Source organism: Daucus carota, chromosome 4 (assembly GCF_001625215.2).
Source record: "Daucus carota subsp. sativus chromosome 4, DH1 v3.0, whole genome shotgun sequence".
Lineage (NCBI taxonomy): Eukaryota > Viridiplantae > Streptophyta > Magnoliopsida > Apiales > Apiaceae > Daucus > Daucus carota.
In genome coordinates, this window is record NC_030384.2 from 22,143,130 (window position 1) to 22,164,697 (window position 21,568).

At 36.8% G+C, this 21,568-nt stretch overlaps 1 protein-coding gene across 1 annotated transcript; it reads left to right on the top strand.

Annotated features, from left to right (window-relative positions):
- The first annotated feature begins 189 nt into the window (after positions 1-189).
- LOC108219378 (E3 ubiquitin-protein ligase BRE1-like 1) lies at positions 190-17,375 on the top strand. Its single transcript, XM_017392795.2, has 19 exons — positions 190-429; positions 1,363-1,524; positions 1,622-1,706; positions 2,792-3,013; positions 3,100-3,261; positions 5,246-5,436; positions 5,559-5,642; positions 5,824-5,943; positions 6,057-6,243; positions 6,343-6,503; positions 6,661-6,732; positions 7,019-7,095; positions 10,247-10,441; positions 10,745-10,817; positions 10,909-10,995; positions 15,382-15,519; positions 15,595-15,797; positions 15,883-16,048; positions 16,734-17,375. The coding sequence occupies exons 1-19, from the start codon at positions 358-360 to the stop codon at positions 16,863-16,865; spliced, it is 2,589 nt and encodes an 862-aa protein (XP_017248284.1). The 5' UTR covers positions 190-357; the 3' UTR covers positions 16,866-17,375.
- Positions 17,376-21,568: the final 4,193 nt, after the last annotated feature.

Below are 21,568 nucleotides of genomic sequence, written 5' to 3' on the forward strand. Positions count from 1 at the left end.
ACTTAGTCAGTGAAGTAATGGAACAAGAATTAATCGAAAATTGATTGGACTGATCAAAAATTAATAAGATGATTAATGAAATAATCGGATGTTTAATTAGTCGAGTTACAAAACATGAATGAATCGGTGATTAAATCGAGTTTTAAATCGGATGTTTGGAATCGTGTTGGACAACAGCCCCGAACAGCCAAACCAAGTGTGAATGTCACTGACATAAAAACCCACGTGGCACTCTTCCACCAAAAACCAATAAACTCCATGTACACAAGACACAATACAATACGCACGGCGGGCTATTGTACTCAGAAAACCCCACACACACAGTGAGTATCGTATCGTGTGTGTATATAGACTCTGATGAACCCTAAAGACAATTCAACAATCTCTCACTCTAAGTCCGATTCTTTCAATCATTCAATGGAATACCAGGTCTTTTCTTCGCTGAATTCACTCTATTTCATCCTCAATTTCGTTTTTGTTTGCTAATTCTTGGCCTCTGTTCTTGTTTTGGTTACATATATAAGCAAATATGTGTGTATCAATGTAAAGGCGTGATTTTTATGAGTTTTGGTACTAATTCATTCAATTTGACTTGTTTTAAGCTTTTTCTAGGTGATTTGTTTGTGTAGGTGGTTGTGATTTTGTTGTGTATTGGCCTTTTTTTCGATTATATGTATGTGTGTGTTTTCTAGTTAACAGAATTTTAGGGCTTGTTTTGTTTGTGTATATAAAGATGGATGTGTGTATAAAGATGCAATTTTGCATCTTCGAGTAACTGAATGAGGAGGTGCTAGCTGTGTTGCTTTATTATTATTTTTTTAGTTTTAACCATTAAGCAAAGTGTTTTTTCCCTTCGAATTTTGGATTCGAGTTTCGTTTAGCTCTTTTTTGGTGTTTTATTTGTGTAACTGATTGCGAATTTGATTGTTTTTTCGACCCTGATGTCATATCATGTACTGAATTAAAACTTGTAAATTGGGGCTTTATGTAGACAATTATGAAGGTATTAGGGATTGTCCTTATGTATTAGTCAACTTTGAAAGTTGTATTTCGTTTGTATCTAGGTTTATAGTAGTTAGAGCTCCGATTGTGTTGTTGTGGTGTGTTCTTGTTCACCTATTTTTGAATTTCTTGTTGCTCTGAATGTTATTTTTCTTGGGTGAAAATTGGACTGGTGTTGGTTTGCTAATATTATTTAATTTTATATGAATAATAGATGTGATATTACTTCTGAAATAAAAGTTGTGATGAAGTTTTTAAGAATAGTAAAAAGCAACAAAGGTAGTATTTAGGGGATACCCCATTAGTGCATTTAACTTGGTGGTTTGTGTTTTAACATCTTTCTGTGACATTCTGTTGTAGCTTGATACGAAAGTGCTCCAATTTCAAAATCTTAAGCTTGTTCAGAAGTTAGAAGCTCAAAAGGTTGAGTGTACTGCTCTTGAGAACAAGTATAGTCAGCTGAGGGACAAACAATTACCTTACGATAATACATTGGAAGTGGTTCATAAGGCTTGGGAAGAGGTATCTGTGCTCTCTCCTGCAGCTCAAATATCGGTTATTATTTCTTGTAACAAGTTAAAGTGGTGTATCATGACTTGATGGATATATGGCTCATTAGGTCGTCATTGATTTGGAGTCAAGTTCCAAACGCTTAAAGAACCGTGCGGGATTATGTTTAGGTGCTAGAAATGAATTTAATGAAGGTGAGTTCTTGTTTGTATCTGCTAATATTTTCCAGATTTAATTTCTTTGCTAATCATCTCTGCATAAATTTGAAACTTTTCATTAGTATATTAATCACTTGATTTATTACTCTTAGTTTGTCCTTTTTGTGAAATCTGCCTATTTGTAAGATGTACTGGTGCACAAACTTGAAAAATATTTGACTAAGATTTCATCTATTTCTATGAAATATTCAAGTACTTTTTGGCCTTTATGTTAAAGCTCGAACGTGGCATTGACTTATGCAACAGTAGAACGTATAAATTGTTTTCTGGGAACTCAATTAGTCGATGTCAGCTGTCTGATTGTTGATATTACATAAATCCTTCTGTTGTTTCCCCAAAGCATCGCATACAGATTTGAGTTCTAACTATTAGCATCCAAAAGGTCCACTCTGTATTGAATCACTGGGGTCAGTTTTGGTGTAATTTGAAATAGGCACAATTGTACTTGCTCATCTATTATGTTTATCTTGTCTCAATAAGCTTTGAACAGTCAATTGTTTTATGTATATACTTTTTATAAACTTTGATATAACTATGAACACTAGGGCTTTATCCAGCCCAGAATGATATTGAGAATGCAAGGCCAATAATAGAGAAAAAATTAAGATCTCAAAACTATGCTCTCTAGATTGTGACGCAAAAGCCCAAAGAAAGTATATTGAAATGGTATAGTCGTATGGAAGGCTTTGGAAGCCTAATACTTGGTATATTTCTGGAATTACTTGGTTATTATTAGAATACATTCAGCATTCTGGTATTTATATAATTTTGATCTCTGCCTGTCTCTATTATAAAATCTATTTTGACATGGAACCTATGTGTATTTGTTATAATCTCTCTATAAAGCACAGCAAAACTTTCTGATCATTCGGGTGCATATGGATCTCGATTTTTATATTGTTTGTTTTCTCTTCGAGTTTATGTAGTATGTCTCTATGTTGAAACTCCTCTATGAAATTAGGTATGCATGTTGAAAAAAAAGTTTTATTAATTAATCCTCGTTTAACATGGCTTTTACAGAGTTTACTTTTAAGATTGATTTCCTCTTTATTTGTTGCTAGATGATTGCTCATCTCCGCGGGAGGATGAATTTCTTAAACGACTTGTAGAAACTGGTGCAACAGAGAGTAGCTTTTTGAGTAACATCCACAGTCAGGTGAATGAAGTTAGACAAGCAGTAGGTGAAAGAACCAAGATGATTTTATCTAATCTGGTCGGCGGGATTAATGATCTTTGGTGCTTAAAGGGAGGATTATATGCTTCAGCTCAAAATCCAGAAGATGGTGAGGCTTATAATGTAATTATTCTTGACTTACATTATCACTATATTTTTTAATTCAACTTTAGTACCTTCTACTCCCTGTTGCAGGTTACTGCAGGCAGAATACAAGTATTAAAATGGAGGAAGAGGTTAAAACACTTAGATTGCTAGTAAGTGATCTTCATTTAAAGCATAGAACACTTTCTAGTGAATTGCAGAACCAGCGAGATATCGATGCGAAAAATAAAGCTCAGCTGAAACATCTAAAAGGTAACTTTCTAACAGTAAAAAATTCATGTGATCTGTTGGCTGAGATTGGGTGCAAATGTAAAACAATAAAAGGGAATTATTTCAGGTGTCATGTTCCATATTTATGCCAGTTTGCGTGAATTAATTTAGATTAGCACTCATTTGATTACTCTCTAGAGTATGATAAATTAAATCCAGTCAACTTTCTAAGGTTCTCACAATTTTGGGTCAGGAATCACCTTTTTCTTATTTCACTATAAGTTTGCATTGGTTTCTTATGGTTATCTTGTTATGGCCCTCCTTTAGTTAATTCTTCTAATATTCTTAACACTTTCCTCCTTCGGGTATTTATACACTTTATAAATTAGCAATTCACTGACAATTGGGCTGGTTGTGTTCTTGTTATGTTGTTCTTGTCTAAGTTCATTGCATGTTGATGACTGTTAAGTACTTGAAGGGCATGTGATATTATCATACTTGGTTCTACACATGTTAGGATATATTAAATATTAGTGGCAGTATACTAGTACTTAACTTATCCTGTGGCAAGTGGTGAATATTGTCCTGCCAAGGCATTAATTTGAAGAATTTATCTAATACTTGAGTAGATATCTGGGCGGCTTCCAGAACTGTAAGATGATATAAAGTAAGATTCTGCTTGCATTCTGTCATCTGCAACGATAATGTAGCAGTCCTGTTTAGCACTCATTTGATCACTCTCTAGAGGATGATAAATTGAATTCAGTCGACTTTCTAAGGTTGTTGCGATTTTGGGTCAGGAATCACCTTTTCCTTAATTCAATATATGTCTTCATTGGTTCCTTATGGTTATCTTGTTTTGGCCCTCCATTTAGTTAATTCTTCTCATATTCTTAGACACTTTCCTCCTTCGGGTATTCTCTATAAATTAGCAATTCACTGACATTTGGGCTGGTTGTGTTCTTGTTATGTAGTTCTTCTGTAAGTTCATTGCATGTTGGACTGTTAAGTACTTAAAGGGCATGTGATATCATCATACTTGGTTCCACACATGTTAGGATATATTAAATATTAGCGGTAGTTAATAACTTATCCTGTGGCAAGTGGTGAACATTGTCCTGCCAAGGCATTAATTTGAAGAATTTATCTAATACTTGAGTAGATATCTGGGTGGCTGCCAGAACTTTAAGATGATATGAAGTAAGATTCTGCTTGCATTCTGTCATCTGCAACGATAATGTAGCAGTCCTGTTTGGGGTGTTGGCCCTGGTTGTCACAGATTTGAAGAAAATGGCCTCAAATACCAGTGTCGTAGAAGATGGCCGTTAGCTATCACTTTGCAATCCAAAACGCTAGATCGTGCAGCGTTTATCCCTCTTTTCCTTCTTAACGCTGCATGATCTAGCGTTTTGAAACCCTAAACGCTATTTCATGTAGCGTTTTACTCCCAAAACGCAAGATTGTCTTACGTTTTGTAGGGTTTTTCAGACCAAAACATAATACGATCTAGCATCTTCTTCCGAAAATCAAAATATTATATTATCCAGCGTAATAAATGGTAGTTGGGGCCATTTACCCCGACTCTGTTATTTTGGGAATTACTTGTGGTTTTTGTGACTTCTGGGGCCTTTTCTCTCCTGTTTGTGACAAAAGTTAATTCGTTTTTGCATGTTTTGTTGTGTGGTTTTGGTATAATTTGGTGTAAAGGCCTGACATTCTTTAATTATATTGATATGAAAATTCTGTTACTCATGGTAGTGGACCTCTAATTATCCGTTGTCACATATATACTACTGTATCGTTGGTTCTTAACTTGGTGTGTATAAGTGATTCCTTAGAAGTTGGTAGGAAACACTATTGGTTCACGAACAGATGTCAGTGTGACATTGTTTCCCCGTTAAGCTGGGTGCTTTTTTTTTGAGCTTGTTTTTGGTTTATTCTTCCATCATCTAATGAACAATTTTTGTTTTAATATTTTAATTTGTAAATGGTAATAGAATAATCTTGTTCTTTTGTTTCAATAAAGCGGAGTTGGACAGTACTATAGCTGAACTTGATGAAAGCAACTGTAGACTAGCAACCTTAAAAGCAGAAAAAAATGCTGTGAAGGGAGTAAATTTCCCTGTCCTTGTCGGGAATAAGCATGTTGCTAGTGAGAGGGCAAGGAATAAACAAGAAGATTTGCATGATATGGAGTCTACACTGAAGGACTTGCTGGCAAGTATTTGACAGAGACTTACATTCCCTTTTTCTTTGTTTATTTTTCTTTTGGTCACAGTCCTGTGGCTAAATATTCACAGTCAAGTGGCTAAATGGCAGTCTATTGAGTTTCTGTACAGGATCAATCTTCTTCTCGACTAATTGAACTCAAACGTCTCTATGAAGAAAGAATTGGATTACTAAAGCAATTAGCCGATCTTCAGGTTGATTCTTTATGCTGATGTGTTGTTCTGGTTTATTATTGTATGTTATTTTAGTATTTATTCTGATGTGGTGTTCTGGTTAATATTGTATGTAATATTTGTCTTATATTGTGTATTCATATTTACTCTGTTTTTTGTAAAATGCATCTGACTTTTGCTCTTCATGGTACATTGCTTATAGAATACTTTGAAGAGTGTGAAGTTCGTATCTTCCTCCCGGGCTTACTTACTGGTAAAAGATCAGCTTGCTAAGGCGAAAGCATCTGTACTCCAGTATCAAGTTTTATATGAAAAGTTGCAGGTTTAAACCATTTCTTAACTTTCTTTCAGTGGTTTTAAACTCACGTTTCTTGTATATATTTTTATTTGTTTTTTCAGCGATATAAAATACATCATTTTTAATCCACATTATAGGTTGAGAAAGATAACCTTGCATGGCGGGAAAAGGAGAGTATCATGGAAAGTGATGTAGTTGATGTCTTCCATCAATCCACGATAGTTAATGAATATAGGATAGAGGAGTTAGAAAAGGAAATAGAAAAGCAAGTTAGTTCGAGGCTTTTAATTGAAACTAAGCTCGAAGAAGCATCAAGAGAACCTGGTATGAAAATTTGATATATTCCATAAAATCTTCAGTGAAATGTTTAGTAATAATATCATGTATTATGTTGTCATTTAATTCAGAATATTTCGATTTCAGGTCGGAAGGAAATTATTGCAGAATTCAAAGCATTGGTTTCTTCGTTTCCTGATAACATGCGGAGCATGCAAGAGCAATTGACTAAATACAAAGAGGTTGCTTCTGATGTTCATTCTCTGCGAGCTGAAGTTCAATCTCTTTCAGATGTTTTTAATCGAAAGGTTGGTGTTAGCTATATTGAACTTGTATTCCTCGATGCACCTATGTTATAATCTCTTTCAGACTTTTTTAATCGAAAGGTTGGTGTTAGCTATATAGAACTTGTATTCCTCAATGCCAGCTTGGTTAAACAATGAACAACTTGTTTTATGCGTACAGGCGAAAGAGGTGGAAACATTATCTGTTAGATCTTCTGACCAGGTTGCTGAGATAAAGAAGTTGCAAGCCGTGGTATGATATGCTTCAATGGTTTGAATTTCTTTTGTTTTCTCATGTGAAACATAAAGTTGGCTGTTGTTCAAGCTATGTATAGTGCTGAACCCGTTAATCTCTATGGACTTTAATGCCTCTTAAATTGGATTCCTTGATGTCATTCTATCCCTTTTCATTTGCATTTAATTGCTGCACTTTGCTTTCATTAAAAATTTAAAAGCAGTTCCTAATATGTGCATATATTGTCTTTTCTTGAGGGTGTTTTTTTGTTGTTTCCTAGCCACTCAAGTCTGTTATGTTGCAGGTTGAAGATTTGAAGGAAAGTGATTTGGACTTGAAGCTAATTTTAGAAATGTATAGATGTGAATCTATTGACTCAAGGTGAGATCATCTCACTGCACAATTTTCCTACTTCATAAGTCGTGGTTTTTTCCAAATTGCCTACGATTTTTTAAAGAATCTTTAACTGTTTAAAAGCATGCTGTTGTGATCATTCATAAATTTCAAGGTACAGTTGAACTGTGAGTTTCTCATGTAGGTAGCATATTTTGTTTAACGTTTCTTAGTAGTAAACTGCATTTTGATGGATTGGATAATTTTTTTGCAGTTCAAAAACTTTATTTTAAATTTAGCACTTCACTGGCCTATACTTTGAAATTGTAAGCATATCAATGATTTGTGACAAATTCTGTTAAATTCAACCATCTTTGTTAGTGATAGTAGGGATATAAGCGTCTTTAGCAAATTAGCTTTATTTTACATATGCTAGTTCTACCTTTTTTTCTCCTGCCAAGCTCCAACCTGAATCACACAAATTAAATATAGCTTTAATTCAAGATTATTATTATAATAGCGTGAAACCGTCTATTACAATGTGACAAATAGGAGAAGCCTACTCTTATTTTTTAGTGTTGTCAACCATGTAATCATTGCCACTATCATAATTAAATTTAAATTTAAGGCTAAGAATCCCCCATATCATAAATTAGTAATTACATTCAAAGTCAAATTCAAGAACCCAAAACACATTAGATTCAATTCAATCGATTTTTGAATATCCATCAGTATATACATATTTGGCAATGTACTCGAGTAATGTTTAGTGAGTTCTAATGATTTACTATAGTGGGAACAATTAGTAATTATAATTTGAAAGGCTTGTAACATCTTTGTCTTCCACCCCATGTCTATACGGTGTGTTTTTTGTGTGCCGTTATGTATTGCAGGTAATCATGTTTAGAAAAGTTCATTTAAGGTGGCATAACAGGTTTATTGCAGAAAAGTGTTGAAGGGTAAGGGAGATTATTAGATTAGAATAATATAGTATGCAAGCTTGTTAAGTCGACAAGTCAAGCCTAGGCGTCCAAGTACCTTCAAATTCAAATAAAGCTAATAGGTAGTAAGTTCAAGTACCCAAAGTCATATAGTGAAAACAAATAAAAAACACAATAATGCATTAAAGAGTCAGATAAAGTAAACAAACACAATTATGCATCAATGAGATCGGAGATGAAGGAGATGAGATGAAGGCAGTTGGAGATGATAACTTTACCCTTTAGGTTTCAATCAAAAATCACGCAAGTTTTATTAAAAGCCCCTAATTTTTAAATTCGGGTCAAGTAATTAGTCGGGTTTCGGGTCGAATCTGGGTAAAACCCATGGACGCCAAACTGAACAAGTCGTGGGTCGACTTTCTCTGCTATGTCGACTTGTCGACTAGTCGTCGACTTGACAACCATGATAGTATGAAGTATGAACTATAAAAGAGAAACTACTGCTGCCTAGGTGGGGAAGATGTGAATATATAAACGAATCTACCCTTAAACAAATGGCATTATTTGATTTGGATGAATTTACCAAAGTCCCTTATTAGCTTAAATAGTAATTGTATAAGACATTGAAGTGCTGAAAGTATAATAAAGCCATTAGATTGCAAGGCAATCTACTCTTTTTGTAATTAATACACAACTTTCAAATTTCAATAGTTCTTTTTGCAGGAATGCATTTTTTTCAAATACTAGTTTTTTTTTTCTTCTTGATTTTTTTTTACAAATTTGCGATTTTGTGAAGAGTTTTTGCAAAATACGACACTGACATTGCAACTAGACCTGGCAATCGTGTGGTTGTGTCGTGTAATTTCGTATTAAATTCAATTAATAATGAATTAATAATGAAGAAGTATGATAAAATGATTTCTTTTTTCTCGTGTACTTGAATGTGAAAGTCGTATCTGATTAGATTTAGAGAAGTGTTACTTTCGTGTACATTTAATATAAATATGTCAATATAATTTAATTAAAATATATTTAAAGCATATTTATTGTGTATAATTTAATAAAATATATATTATTGTTTATATTTACATACAATTCTATAGTGTGTGCGTGTGTGTGTGTATAAATCAATACATATATATTGTGTTCTCATATACCTAAAGTAAAAACCCATATTCGCCACTAAATTTATAGTGTACTTTAGTGTACTAAAAGTTGAAACCCAAGCACTAATCGTGTTGTGTGGCAATGTCGTGTACCAATTGCAATGTCGTGTACCAATTGCCAGGTCCAATTGCAACCGAATGCAACTAAAAAATAAGAATTTTGCTGCCAAAATCAAGCAAATGCAACTCTTTAAAAAAAGCGAAGAAAAACTTGATGTTTGTTGCAAAACTGTATATTTGCTAATATTATTGGGTGAGTTGTACAGTTGTAAAAAGGGTTCTTCCTGTTAATTTCTCTTGTATATTATATTCAATTGTAGGAAGTGAACCCTTTTGTAGGACTTTGGCTTTTATGATGTGATGTTCTTTGGATTGCCTGGCTTCAGTAGTAGCTTAGAATATGTGGTAAAATTTTATTTTGTGGAAGACTATGAATGCTTAATGCTGCTGCGGAGAAACTGGAACATGATTTAGGACTAATTTATGGCTTGAAGAGGAAAACCATTATTGATTGTTGAAAATCCATTACCATAGTGCCTAAGGCTGTAAATTGATCTGGACTATCCGGTATCTTAGCTTATATCTTGCTCGAAAATATGATACATGTCGGTGTAAAAATTAAGCCCGGATATGAGCACTCATATACCCGCCCAGATTATATCTCATATTATTTTCAATAAAATTATCCTACTCGAATACCCGAATATTATCCTTGCTCTGCATCATTACACATACACTAATCATATAAGCAAGCTCAAGTAATTAGGAGCAATATAACCACATATTAATATAACTACATAACTTAATATATGTTTTTAATTGGCTATGGCCCTTTCTTATTTAAGTGGGGATATAAGAAGCTGTGAAGTGTGCACTTGTGGATCAAACGAATGCACACAAAATATGTTCTAGACTGGAGCAGCTCTATTTATTTTCATTGTTGTAGTGGTTCCTTTGCTTAAGGATTTGTGAGGAACTAGCTATAATTTTCTATAATTATCTGAATTAGGTGCTTATTATTATGCTGCTGTTTAAATTCTTTACAGAGCCACTTCAATAAACTTCTACCTGTAATGTTGACATAATTTGCAGGGACATCTCAGAAGCTAGGACTGCGGAAAATAAAGCGTGGGCTCAAGTTCAGAGCCTAAATTCTGCCCTTGATGAGCAAAATTTGGAATCACGAGTTAAAAAAGCTGTCGAAGCTGAGGCTACTACTCAACAGAAGTTAGCTGCTGCAGAAGCCGAAATTGCCGATTTAAGACAGAATTTTGAAAATTCTAGGAGGTCTATATTTGCTTTTGATGATGCTTTTTTATTCACCATGATAATTTTATGCTACTGACTATGAGTTGAACAAGTATCTACAGGCATCTGTATGTATAGTACTCTAGTGCATTTTATGTAGCCTTTATTACTCTAGTGCATTTTCCATAGCCTTTATTTGCTTGACACTTGAAAAATATTGTTTATGGTAGCTTATTTGTAAACAAAGCATTTTCTTCTGGTTAATTTTGTATATGTATATATTTTTAGAGGGTAGTGTGGTTTCTCTACTCTTAGTGTAATTTTTGTAGTACATGATATCAGGGAAAAAGTTAAACTTTCTGATGTGCTGAAATCGAAACAAGAGGAGAATGAAGTCTACCTATCTGAGATAGAGGTTAGTCTTTTCTCAAAATTTATGGATATTAGTTTGTTTTGGATACAACCCTGCCGGCTGCCTAAATTGTCATTTTCATTACCTTGTTCAGACTATAGGACAGGCATATGATGATGTACAAACTCAAAACCAACATCTTTTGCAGCAAATCACTGAAAGAGATGACTACAACATGAAGGTAATAAACTTTCGCATATCAAAATCTTGTTACTCTGTCTTATTTTTCGACTTCTTTTTGTGGTTTATTATGTTCTCATAATACTGGGTGTCCATATGCACTAGCTTGCTCACTTGTATTTATTTACTGTTTTGATTACTGATTTAAGTGAATGTAACATACAGTTGTATATTTTAATGTTTATTTTTCCTTGCAACACCTGAAAAACTTGTTTTCGATTTTAGAATCGCAATGCAAGTGGCCTTACAGAGTACTCCCTCCGTCCCCCTCAATTGTTTACATTGGAGGGGGACACGGAGACCAAGACAATGTATGAAAAATGAGTAAAGTTAGATGAAAAGTGGGTAAAGTGGTGGGACCCATCAATATTTAATAATAGATTTGAGATAGTGGAGGAAGGTAGTGAGTGTAATAGTAGTTTTTATTGTTAAATATGAGATAGTGGGGGAAGATAGTGGGTGTAATGATTGAAAAAACTTACTATTTATGGTAATGTAAAGAAATGAGAGGGACATCCCAAAATAGTAACTGTAAAGAAATGAGAGGGACAGAGGGAGTAACAAGTAAATATATGTTTGTTCGCATGGAGTGAAATTTAAGAAGTTAGTAATTAAACACCATTGTTCTTTTGATTTAAGTAGCAGCAAACTTTGTTGAAGTAACGAAATAATTAACACTAGGAAATAAAATTCACAAGCTGGATTTTAGTAGTCATAAAAGCTAGGCCCTTAAATTCCAGTAAGTTAACATCTGTAAGTTACACCTTCTCTCTATTTTAATGCTCCAAGTGCTGGTCCATTGTCCTTAAGACCTTAAATAATCCTCTAACTAATCACAAGGACCTTTCGTATACCAAGTGATTCAAATTCGTCAATTTATTTTCAGAATATAAATCCTTAAATGATATTAGAATAACCTTAAATCGACTCCCTAGGGTGACTAGGTATATTCTTATTCTTGGCACAAATTAACAAGTTTTGATCCCTAAGCTATATTCATGGGGTATTAGTTTAGGATTTTTTGCCCAAGTCCACCAAAATTACCAATTCAATTTGAAGGTGAATCATCAGTTATCTTTTGGTGATCAACTTTTGAAAAGCATATATAAAAACCAGTATTATCAATTATGATGGACACAAATAGAGAATGGAAATTTAATATATATATATATATATATATATATATATATATATATATATATATATATATATATATATATGAGCACAAGAATCCATTAAAGGCCTAGAAAGAGAAGTTGGTTCATCTCATCAAATAGCATAATGAACAGAATTAGGGAGATATGGCTTCAAGTTCACAGCAAAGAAAGGTAGTTGTTAGGAATGGAATAGTACAGTTTAATAATTCTGTTACTAGTATATGAGTATATTAGTATATGCAGTAGTAAGGGTACGGTAGTCCGCCCTTGGTCATTAGTGGCAGACTACTATAGATAGTCCTGTAATGTTTACATTTCATATGATGTTGAATTTGAATCCATAAAATGGAATATATCTCCAACAATTGCTTCTCTCTATAACTGTTTTCTCACTCTGAACCCCAGCTTTCTCTACAAGTTGTGCTCTGTTCTTCAATTCTCATGTAAACTCTCTTTTTTCTTCATTTATATATATAGGGTCCTACTCCAGTACAAACGACTAAAATACAAACTAAATACAAACCAATGCGATTAAGTAGAATGGTAAGGGTTTTGGGACCGGGGATGGATACCGAGATAGGCCTAGACGGGGTCTAAGTGGGGCCTAGTAGGGTCGGGACGGGGCCTAGTGTGACCATGGTGGGGCCATGTTTTGGCTCTTAAGGTTGTCTGGAGCTGTCCAGGGCCAGTGCGGAGCCTTGGTGAGGCCCTAGAGGGCCCGGGATGGATTGAGTGGGGGCGAGGGTGGGCCCTAGGTGGGTGATGACATATACGGGGTGGGTGATGACATACAGGGGGTGGGTGATGTCATTTAGGTATAGTCTCTCTTGGTTTGTATTTTAGTGGTTTGTATTTGAGCAATTGCCTATATCGAGTCTTACTCCAGTACAAACTACTAAATACAAACTTTAATGCGAACCAATGTTTTTAAAAGTGTGGGGAAGTTTGTGGGCCCCGAGAATGGACCCCGAGGTGGGCCTTGGTAAGGCCTGGGTGGGGCCTAATGGATGAGGGTGGGCCCTGGTGGGAAGGAGGTGGGGTAAAGTATTGACTCTTGAGCTTGTCTGGATCCGGAGCCTTAATGACGCTTTAGTGGGCTCGAGGTGGATTGAGTGGGGTGGGTGATGACACCTAGGGGGCGGGTGATGTCATATAGGCTTAGTTTCTCTTGGTTCGTAGTTAAGGTTCGCATTTAGTGGTTTGTATTTGGTATATATATATATATATATATATATATATATATATATATATTATATGCTATATCTGTTTATAAAACCAGGAAACCCTAAAACTCATCACAAAACAGTTTAGGAACTCACTGATTCCTAACAGTAGTTCAGATAAAACTATGGATCATGAGGAACTGAGGTTGAGAATTTTTATATATTCTATTATTTAGTTTATATGTATATTAATGTTTTGGGTAGAAGCAGTGAAAGAAAATGATATGCAGCAAGATTCCACATTACATATTTTTGAGTCATAAACTTGCCGCCTTATAGCCCAATACAGTTGATAACCTATTTCTAGAAAATAGTGATATAATTTCTTTAATATATCACTACTAACATATTCAAAACTAATCTTCTAAACTAACTAAACTTATCCTAACAATTTCAAATAATTTTAAAACAATTAAAATAAATTTGAATTATTTTCAACAATGTACTTAGCTTAGATAGTGTTGAAATTATGAACGTATATTATATATGTGGAGCTAGTAGGTTATATAATAAGCCCAATATAACCTAATAAGCCCAATTGTTATTGAGCGTTGGTCTGTTAAGTTTTTGATTAGGGTTCGTGTTCCCTATATAATATTTGTAACTAGCCTAAAACCCCGTGCGAGGAATGGGCCTGTAGTATTTTTTTTTTTTTGCCTAACATATATTATAATTAGAATTTATTTTGTTATTTTTGTTTTTCATATATTTTTCTTTTCTTAAACATAATCATAAAATGCATGTTTGACCTCGATAAAATAATAATCTCCATGAATGAAAAAGAATAAAGTATATGTATATATTTATATCTGGTTAGCCAATCAGATATTGCTAACTCAACTTTCACCTAAATAAACTTTTAATAGATGTTAAAAAATAATGATTTAATAGGCATATAAGAATTAAAATCCAGTTATATATTACTTATTATATTAACTGCCAAATTTTTTTAGTTTACTCTTTTTACCCCCTTTGTGAGAAGTGCTTTGATTTAAGTCATAATGTACTGAGTTACTGGTTTTCTGTGCGGAGATATCAGTTGAACTTACAGCCAATAGTTACAGTATATCTGGCAGTTATATCGCTAATGATAGATTTGTGACTGTGTGGTATTTTGGGGGTTAACAATGGAAAAGACGCAAGTAAAATCAATTTATAAGCAGATAAAGCTCATGAGAATAATTTGCCTTCTGTAATATCTGAATAAAAATATAGTTAATAAACTTATTATTATTAATATCATGATACATCATCATAATTATTATACTTAACCAGTATCTTTTGATACAAGAATTAGATTGTCAGCATAATTTACCTCTTATATCTTCATTGGTGAAAATAATGTGTGGCCCCAGAGAAGAAACATTCCTGCTTGGCCTTCAAGAAAAGATACTAGCCAGTATCAGTTTCTTTTGTGTATGATATCTTTACTAAGTTACAGTTGAGGTTATATCTTCAAAGTATGAGTCAGATACCCTAATTATTCCTGTGACACAATGATCACAATGAAAAATGAAGTAGACGCCTATATCATGCCGGTGCACAATGCGTGATGTAAACTAGTTCGTAGAGTACCTCTCACACATTGAATTACACACTTAAGTAATGACACATTTGGAAGCGTAACATAGTGGAACATGCAGTGGTCATTGAAAAAAAAGTGAGCTCCTTTACCCTTTTTCCAATCATAATGACCGAACGTGAAAAATTTCTATAGGAAATAAACATAAGGTTCTTTTTGTCCTGACATTTGTCTAAATATATTTGTTTGTACACCGTTGAAATTGTTAAGTTGTACATTTGTTTTGTTTGTTTTTACTCCATGCTTGTCTTCTTTCTCTCCTAACTTAGTTGTATCACCTGGTGAAATCTGTTTGAGAATAATAGAAAGTATCCTTCATACGATGTTCCCAATGCTTTACATCCCAAAACTTACCTTTCTGCTTAGTTCTTTGCTTTTGTAAAATCTTGGCCTTACAATTGATCCCATGTACTTCTTCTTTTCAGCTTGTTATCGAGGGTGCACGTGCAAGACAATTGAGAGATACAATTCTCATGGAAAAGCAAACCATGTACAGAACATTTCAACAAGCTAGTTCATTGGTTGATTTTTTTGAGACTAAAACTTCCAGGATAGAAGATCAGGTACTTAAGAGTTTTGCTCTGTCAGGGATTCTACTTTGGTACTGAATGTAATATGATTTTATTTATATGATGCAGGCAAGAATGTGCTCAGATCAAGTTCAGAGACTTGCGGAAGATAGGGTTCAAAAATCAGTTTCCTTGGAAAACACACAGAGGAGGCTGTCAGATGCGAATAAATCATCTCAGCGCATGACAAAATTATTGGAAGAATCACAATCTAAGCTTGCAAGAAAGCGAGATGCTCTTGCCAACCTGCAGATAGAACTTGAGAAAGAGAGGCAAGTGATTTGCATTTGTTCCCTGGTATATTATTTTTTGGATTTCTCACTAAACACCAGCATAACAATATCAATATCCTGATAGATATGAGAGGAAAAGAGTTGAAGAGGAGGTAGAAGTTGCAAGGAGAAAGGTTTTGCGTTTACGGTCAGAAATAGAAGGATCACCTGTGGTCCAGAGGCTCCAACAAGAGCTTAAGGAATACAAGGACATCCTGAAGTGCAGTATTTGCCTTGAAAGGCCGAAAGAGGTAATTTAGTACTTAATAACATTATATGCCAATTTTTAGACTTTGAAATTCAGGTTTTTATGATGCTGTGTATAGGGGTCATTAGATTCATGAGTCATCTGGATGAATAAATGGAGTAGGTTTGGTAGTAGTAAATTGGTAATAGAATTCTGGACTATTATAAAGTGTGAAATTAGATGCAAGATTCTTAATGTGATTTGAAAATTTTGAAGCTGTGAACTGTAGGCTGGCCAGCAAATATCAGTTGAATTTGTAAATAAATGTTTGATTTACTTGGCACAGAGTTTCTTTTGGATTATGATTTGTTTGGTTTTAACATCTATGTCAAAGGTTTCTAGTTAAAATAGATTACCAGGCTTCTGACTTTTATAATCGACTCGGTTGGACACTATCTCCAGCTCCCGTCCCCCCTCCCCCTCCCCCTTTTCTCTCCTGCCCCATTTTTAGTGCCTACCACCACACCTTATTGTCTGGGGATTATACAGCTAAATCCTATAGTGTGTTGTGATTGTGACAGGATTGATTAATTGTTGCCTCTATTTTTTATTGCTTGATACATATTAGATTAGTAATCTCTGTATTGATTAATTGTTGCCTCTATTTTTATTCTTGATATATAATTAGATTAGTAATCTCCTCTTGGTTAGTGTATCTGACCCAACTTAAAAATGTTTCTGGCTTTCAGGTTGTAATCACGAAGTGCTATCACTTGTTCTGTGGCCCCTGTGTTCAAAAGATCGCCGAAGGGAGGCATCGCAAGTGCCCAGTCTGTGCGGCAAGCTTTGGGGCCAATGATGTGAAGCCTGTTTATATTTAATTGGCTCTTGGGAAACCTCACTATCTTGTTTTCTTTTTCGCGGTGACATCATCAGATGCAGTTGCTGGTTTGCATTTGTGGGTACAGGCGGTTTGCCAGTATATGTGACTTTTATTTATAAAAGAAGCATCTGACAGGAGATGGTGGAAGTTTAATTTTATGTATTTGCAGCCCCCTTGCATATATGAATATCTTTTACAAGGTGGTCAGATTTTTTTAAAACAGTTCTGACATTTGCGTATCATGTTCTATTTAGAGCAATTAGATGATATATGACATCTGTGGATGATCAGAATTGGTGTAGTTATAGGAGATAGGATGTGGGGGACTTGCTGGTGGCAGTGAGTTATTTTACTACTTATTCTGTAGGCTTATACTTTCAGTTTTGCTAGAGAGTTTGATCATTTGGAATTGTTTCTCCCAAAGTTTGGAGCCAAAGGGCACATCAAAGACATTAGATTCAGCTTAATTGTCTCCCTTCGTAAATTTTTATGAATATGTTTCAGTGTAGTTTGCTGCTGTCTTATCCTGTGCTAGGAAGCTAGTGAATTGATATAATGCAGAAGTACTTACTTTTTCTAATGTAAGTGGCCTTGTGGAGAAGTGCATCCCTATGTGGGTTGGGTAGGAGATTTTGTGTTACTTACTTTCTACCCTAATTATTATTTTCCAACTCCAACGAACTGAGTTGAGTCGAGTTGAGTTTTTGTTGAGTTTGGTCTAAAGTTTATTGAACACTTTTTGTTGTTCAAACTTGAGTTCGTTAAAAATAGAGTCAATTTTGAGTTGTGGACTAGTCAAGTCGATTTTGAGGCGGGTTCGGTTCCAGTCAAGTAGTTCGTGAAAATTTATTTTATTTTTTTTCATAAAAGTTCATTTAAATGTAATTAATATTTAAAGGTTTTTAAAATATTTTTTTGGAGATCTAACCTTCATGTGTGCTAAGGACCAGCCCAAGTCATATGATGGAGTGGTTTACAGGAGGAGGCCCAAGACTGCAGCCCAGACAACAACAGGCCAGAGCCCATAGCTGTCAAGGGTATTATGGTCATATTATGTAATAGGGTTAGTTAAGGGCGAGTTGGGGGAATAGTGGAGGTTATCGAGAATCTATTTGTTAGTTGTTGCTTGGGAGACGCCCCCTTCTCGAAGTGTGGGGATTGTTTCGATAATTCTGTGAACCAATTGTCTTTGGGTTTTCTTTTAATTCAGCTGTTGCTTGCTAGTTTAATCTCTTAGTGGTACTCAATTCATAGCAATTGGTATCAGAGCGTACGACGTTGGTGTTCTGAAAGAATGGGTGCGCCGCCTTCTAATCAGCATCGTATTGAAGTACTGGAGGCAGGGTTGGGTGAGTTGCGTGCGGCTATGGCCGAACAAATAGCCATCGCCGTCACGTCAGCAACCCAGGAGTTGCAGCGATCTCTGGTGGATCATCTCACCTTGTCCATTGACCAAAATTCTCAGCGTCTGGAGGCGCGAATCGCTCGATCTCGTGAACAGAATGAAGTGATGTTGAACGCTATGAAGGACGAGCAGATCCGGTTTCAGGACGAAATGAAATCGTCCTTATCCTCCATTCGAGGGTTGGACCCAACTCACCGATTTGGGGCTTCAGCTTCTGGGCCACCGCCGAAGCCACATCCGGGTAGTATGGTGGGCGAGGGTGGTGAGGGATGTCGGCCAGAAGGGTCAGTGTTTGGATCGGGTCGAGGGGGAGCACAACAGGCCGGTTTCGGGTCAGGAGGGGATGATGGGTATGTGGGTCGGATTGCGGGGCAGGCATCTGGGTCGGGTTGGCGACACAAGAAGTTAGATCTACCGGTTTTCTCGGGCACTAACTCTATTTTCATTTCTACCGTCTTTGTGACGAGGAGCAATTGGAGGCTGCCATCGTGTCTTTGGATGGGGATGCCTTACTGTGGTACCAATGGGAACATGGCCGTCGGCTGATTCGGCGTTGGGAGGAATTGAAAGGGATGCTCCTGCTTCAGTTTCGACCCTCATCTGCAGGAAGCCTTTACGAGCAGTGGCTGAATCATCGCCAAGAGGCTGGAGTGCTCGAGTACAGGAGGAAATTCATTGAGCTCATGGCTCCATTAACAGGGGTGCCTGAGGAGATAGCGAAAGGCCAGTTCATTACGGGGTTGAAAACTGAGATTCGAGCTGAAGTGAGGTTGTTGAGCCCTAGGAGCCTCGCCTCGATCATGCCATGGATTTGGCTGTCAAAGTGGAGGACAAGTTGAAAGGGATGCACTATCGAAAAGGCGAGTTTAAATCAGGGGGAGTACAATATCATTCGGAAGTGGCATTTTCCCCTCAGTCAGGTAATGCCAGCTTCTCATCTTTTAAATCTCAGTCTCAGTCGTTTATACCTCAGCCCAAATCTGCTTCATCATATTCGCAAGGCTCGTCGAGCCCTACTATGTCCACAGCCCGCAATAATAGTTCGGGGTCCAGTGTTAGTCATGGGGGTGAAGTGCGCCGATTGAGTGACAAGGATTTTCAGGCGAAACGGGAGAGGGGAGAGTGTTTCCGTTGTGATGAGAAATGGAGTGTGGGTCACAGGTGTAAGAAAAAGGAACTTAGTGTGATTGTGTTGCAACCCGAAGAGGATGTAGTGGTGGGGGAGGAACAACAGCCTATTGCAGGAGAGGAGGGTGTAGTTGAGGAGGTGTTTCGGCCAGAAATTTCTTTGAATTCGGTGGTGGGTATCACGAGTCCAAAAACGTTGAAATTGTTGGGGGAAATAAATGGGCGTGAGGTGGTGGTCAAGGTAGACCCTGGAGCTACTCACAACTTTATTTCGCTGGAGGCTGTGGCACGACTAGGTATTCCAGTAATTCCCTCAAAATCTTTTGGGGTTGCACTAGGCACAGGTGAGGCGGTACAGGGTGAAGGGGAGTGCAAATCGGTGGTTCTGAAATTGGCAAGTATCACTGTGATTGAGGATTTTCTGCCCCTTCCCTTGGGCAACTCGGACGTAATTCTAGGGGTACAATGGTTGGAGAAGTTAGGCACCATGTCTACCAACTGGAAAACGCAAACCCTCAAGTTTCGAATGGGCAAGGAGGATGTGGTAATTAAGGGTGATCCTTCACTGGGCAGATCGAGCATTTCATTGAAAGCTATGTTAAAAACTTTACGTACAGAGGGTCCGGGTTTTTTGGTTGAGTTCAATCAGTTGGCTGCAGTAAGGGACACACCGCCTGTGTTGGAAAATCTACCCCCAGCCCCTGACTTTCTAGCAGCTACAGTGGCTCAGTTCAAGAGCGTGTTTCATATGCCTGAGGGACTGCCTCCGTCGAGAGGTCACGAACACGCAATAGTCCTCAAAGATGGGGTCGACCCAGTGAGTGTTCGGCCGTACCGCTATGCCCAAGCACAGAAAGATGAAATTGAGAAGTTAATTGCTGATATGCTACGGGCAGGAATTATTCAACCCTCAGCCAGTCCTTATTCAAGCCCAGTGCTGCTTGTCAAGAAAAAGGATGGATCCTGGCGTTTCTGTGTAGATTATCGAGCATTGAACAAAGTCACAGTGGCTGATAAATATCCGATTCCAGTAATTGATGAGCTTCTTGATGAGTTACATGGAGCCAAGTGGTTCACCAAGCTTGACCTTAAGTCGGGTTACCATCAGATTCGAGTCAAAGCAGATGATGTGCATAAAACTGCATTTCATACTCACACGGGCCACTACGAATTCCTCGTGATGCCGTTTGGTATGATGAACGCACCTGCCACGTTTCAGGCACTTATGAACTCGGTCTTTCAGCCATACCTTCGGAAATGTGTATTAGTCTTTTTCGATGACATCCTAGTGTATAGCACTACTAAGCAGCAACACATGTTGGATGTGGCGGGTGTCCTGGCTACTTTACAGCAGCATCAGTTATTTGCGAATGGTAACAAATGTGAGTTTGGCAAGCAACAAATACAGTATTTGTGTCATATGATTTCACAGAATGGGGTTGCAATGGACGAGGAGAAGTTGAGGGCGGTGAAGGATTGGCCGCTACCTCGTAACCTACGAGATTTGAGGGGTTTCCTAGGCTTGGCTGGGTATTACCGTAGGTTTATTGCGGGTTTTGCTGAGATTGCTCGCCCACTCACAGATCAATTAAAGAAGGATCAATTCTGTTGGACTGATGAAGCCACAGCTGCTTTCAGCCAGTTGCAAAAGGCGTTGTTGCAGGGCCCTATTCTGACTATGCCTGACTTCACTAAAAGTTTCATTATCGAAGCCGATGCGTCGGGGTTTGGATTGGGGGCAGTATTGTCACAGGAAGGCCATCCCATTGCGTATTTTAGTAAGGTGTTGGGATCAAGAGGGCGGTTAAAGTCCATTTACGAGAAGGAATTGATGGCAATCGTGTTGGCTGTGTTAAAATGGAAACACTACTTGTTAGGCAGGCACTTCGTTATCCGGACGGATCAACAAAGTTTAAAATATTTGATGGAGCAACGGGAAGTGGGGCCAGAGTATCAACGCTGGGTAAGCAAGCTGATGGCATATAATTTCACGATCCAGTACAAATCAGGGGCGGCCAATAGAGTTGCAGATGCTCTTTCGAGGGAATTTTGGAGTGAGGTGGAGTTTGGGGCATTACTGGTGTCAGGTGGGGCTAGATGGGCTGAATATGCCAATGATATTAGGAGGCATGAGTTTATCAGTCAGCTGATCTCGGATATTCATCAAG

Coding starts and splice junctions, on each gene's coding strand:
- LOC108219378 (XM_017392795.2), top strand. CDS start 358: ATGAACCCTAAAGACAATTCAACAATCTCTCACTCTAAGTCCGATTCT. Junction 6,504..6,660: donor CAGATGTTTTTAATCGAAAG/GTTGGTGTTAGC, acceptor TTATGCGTACAG/GCGAAAGAGGTGGAAACATT. Junction 10,442..10,744: donor AATTTTGAAAATTCTAGGAG/GTCTATATTTGC, acceptor ACATGATATCAG/GGAAAAAGTTAAACTTTCTG.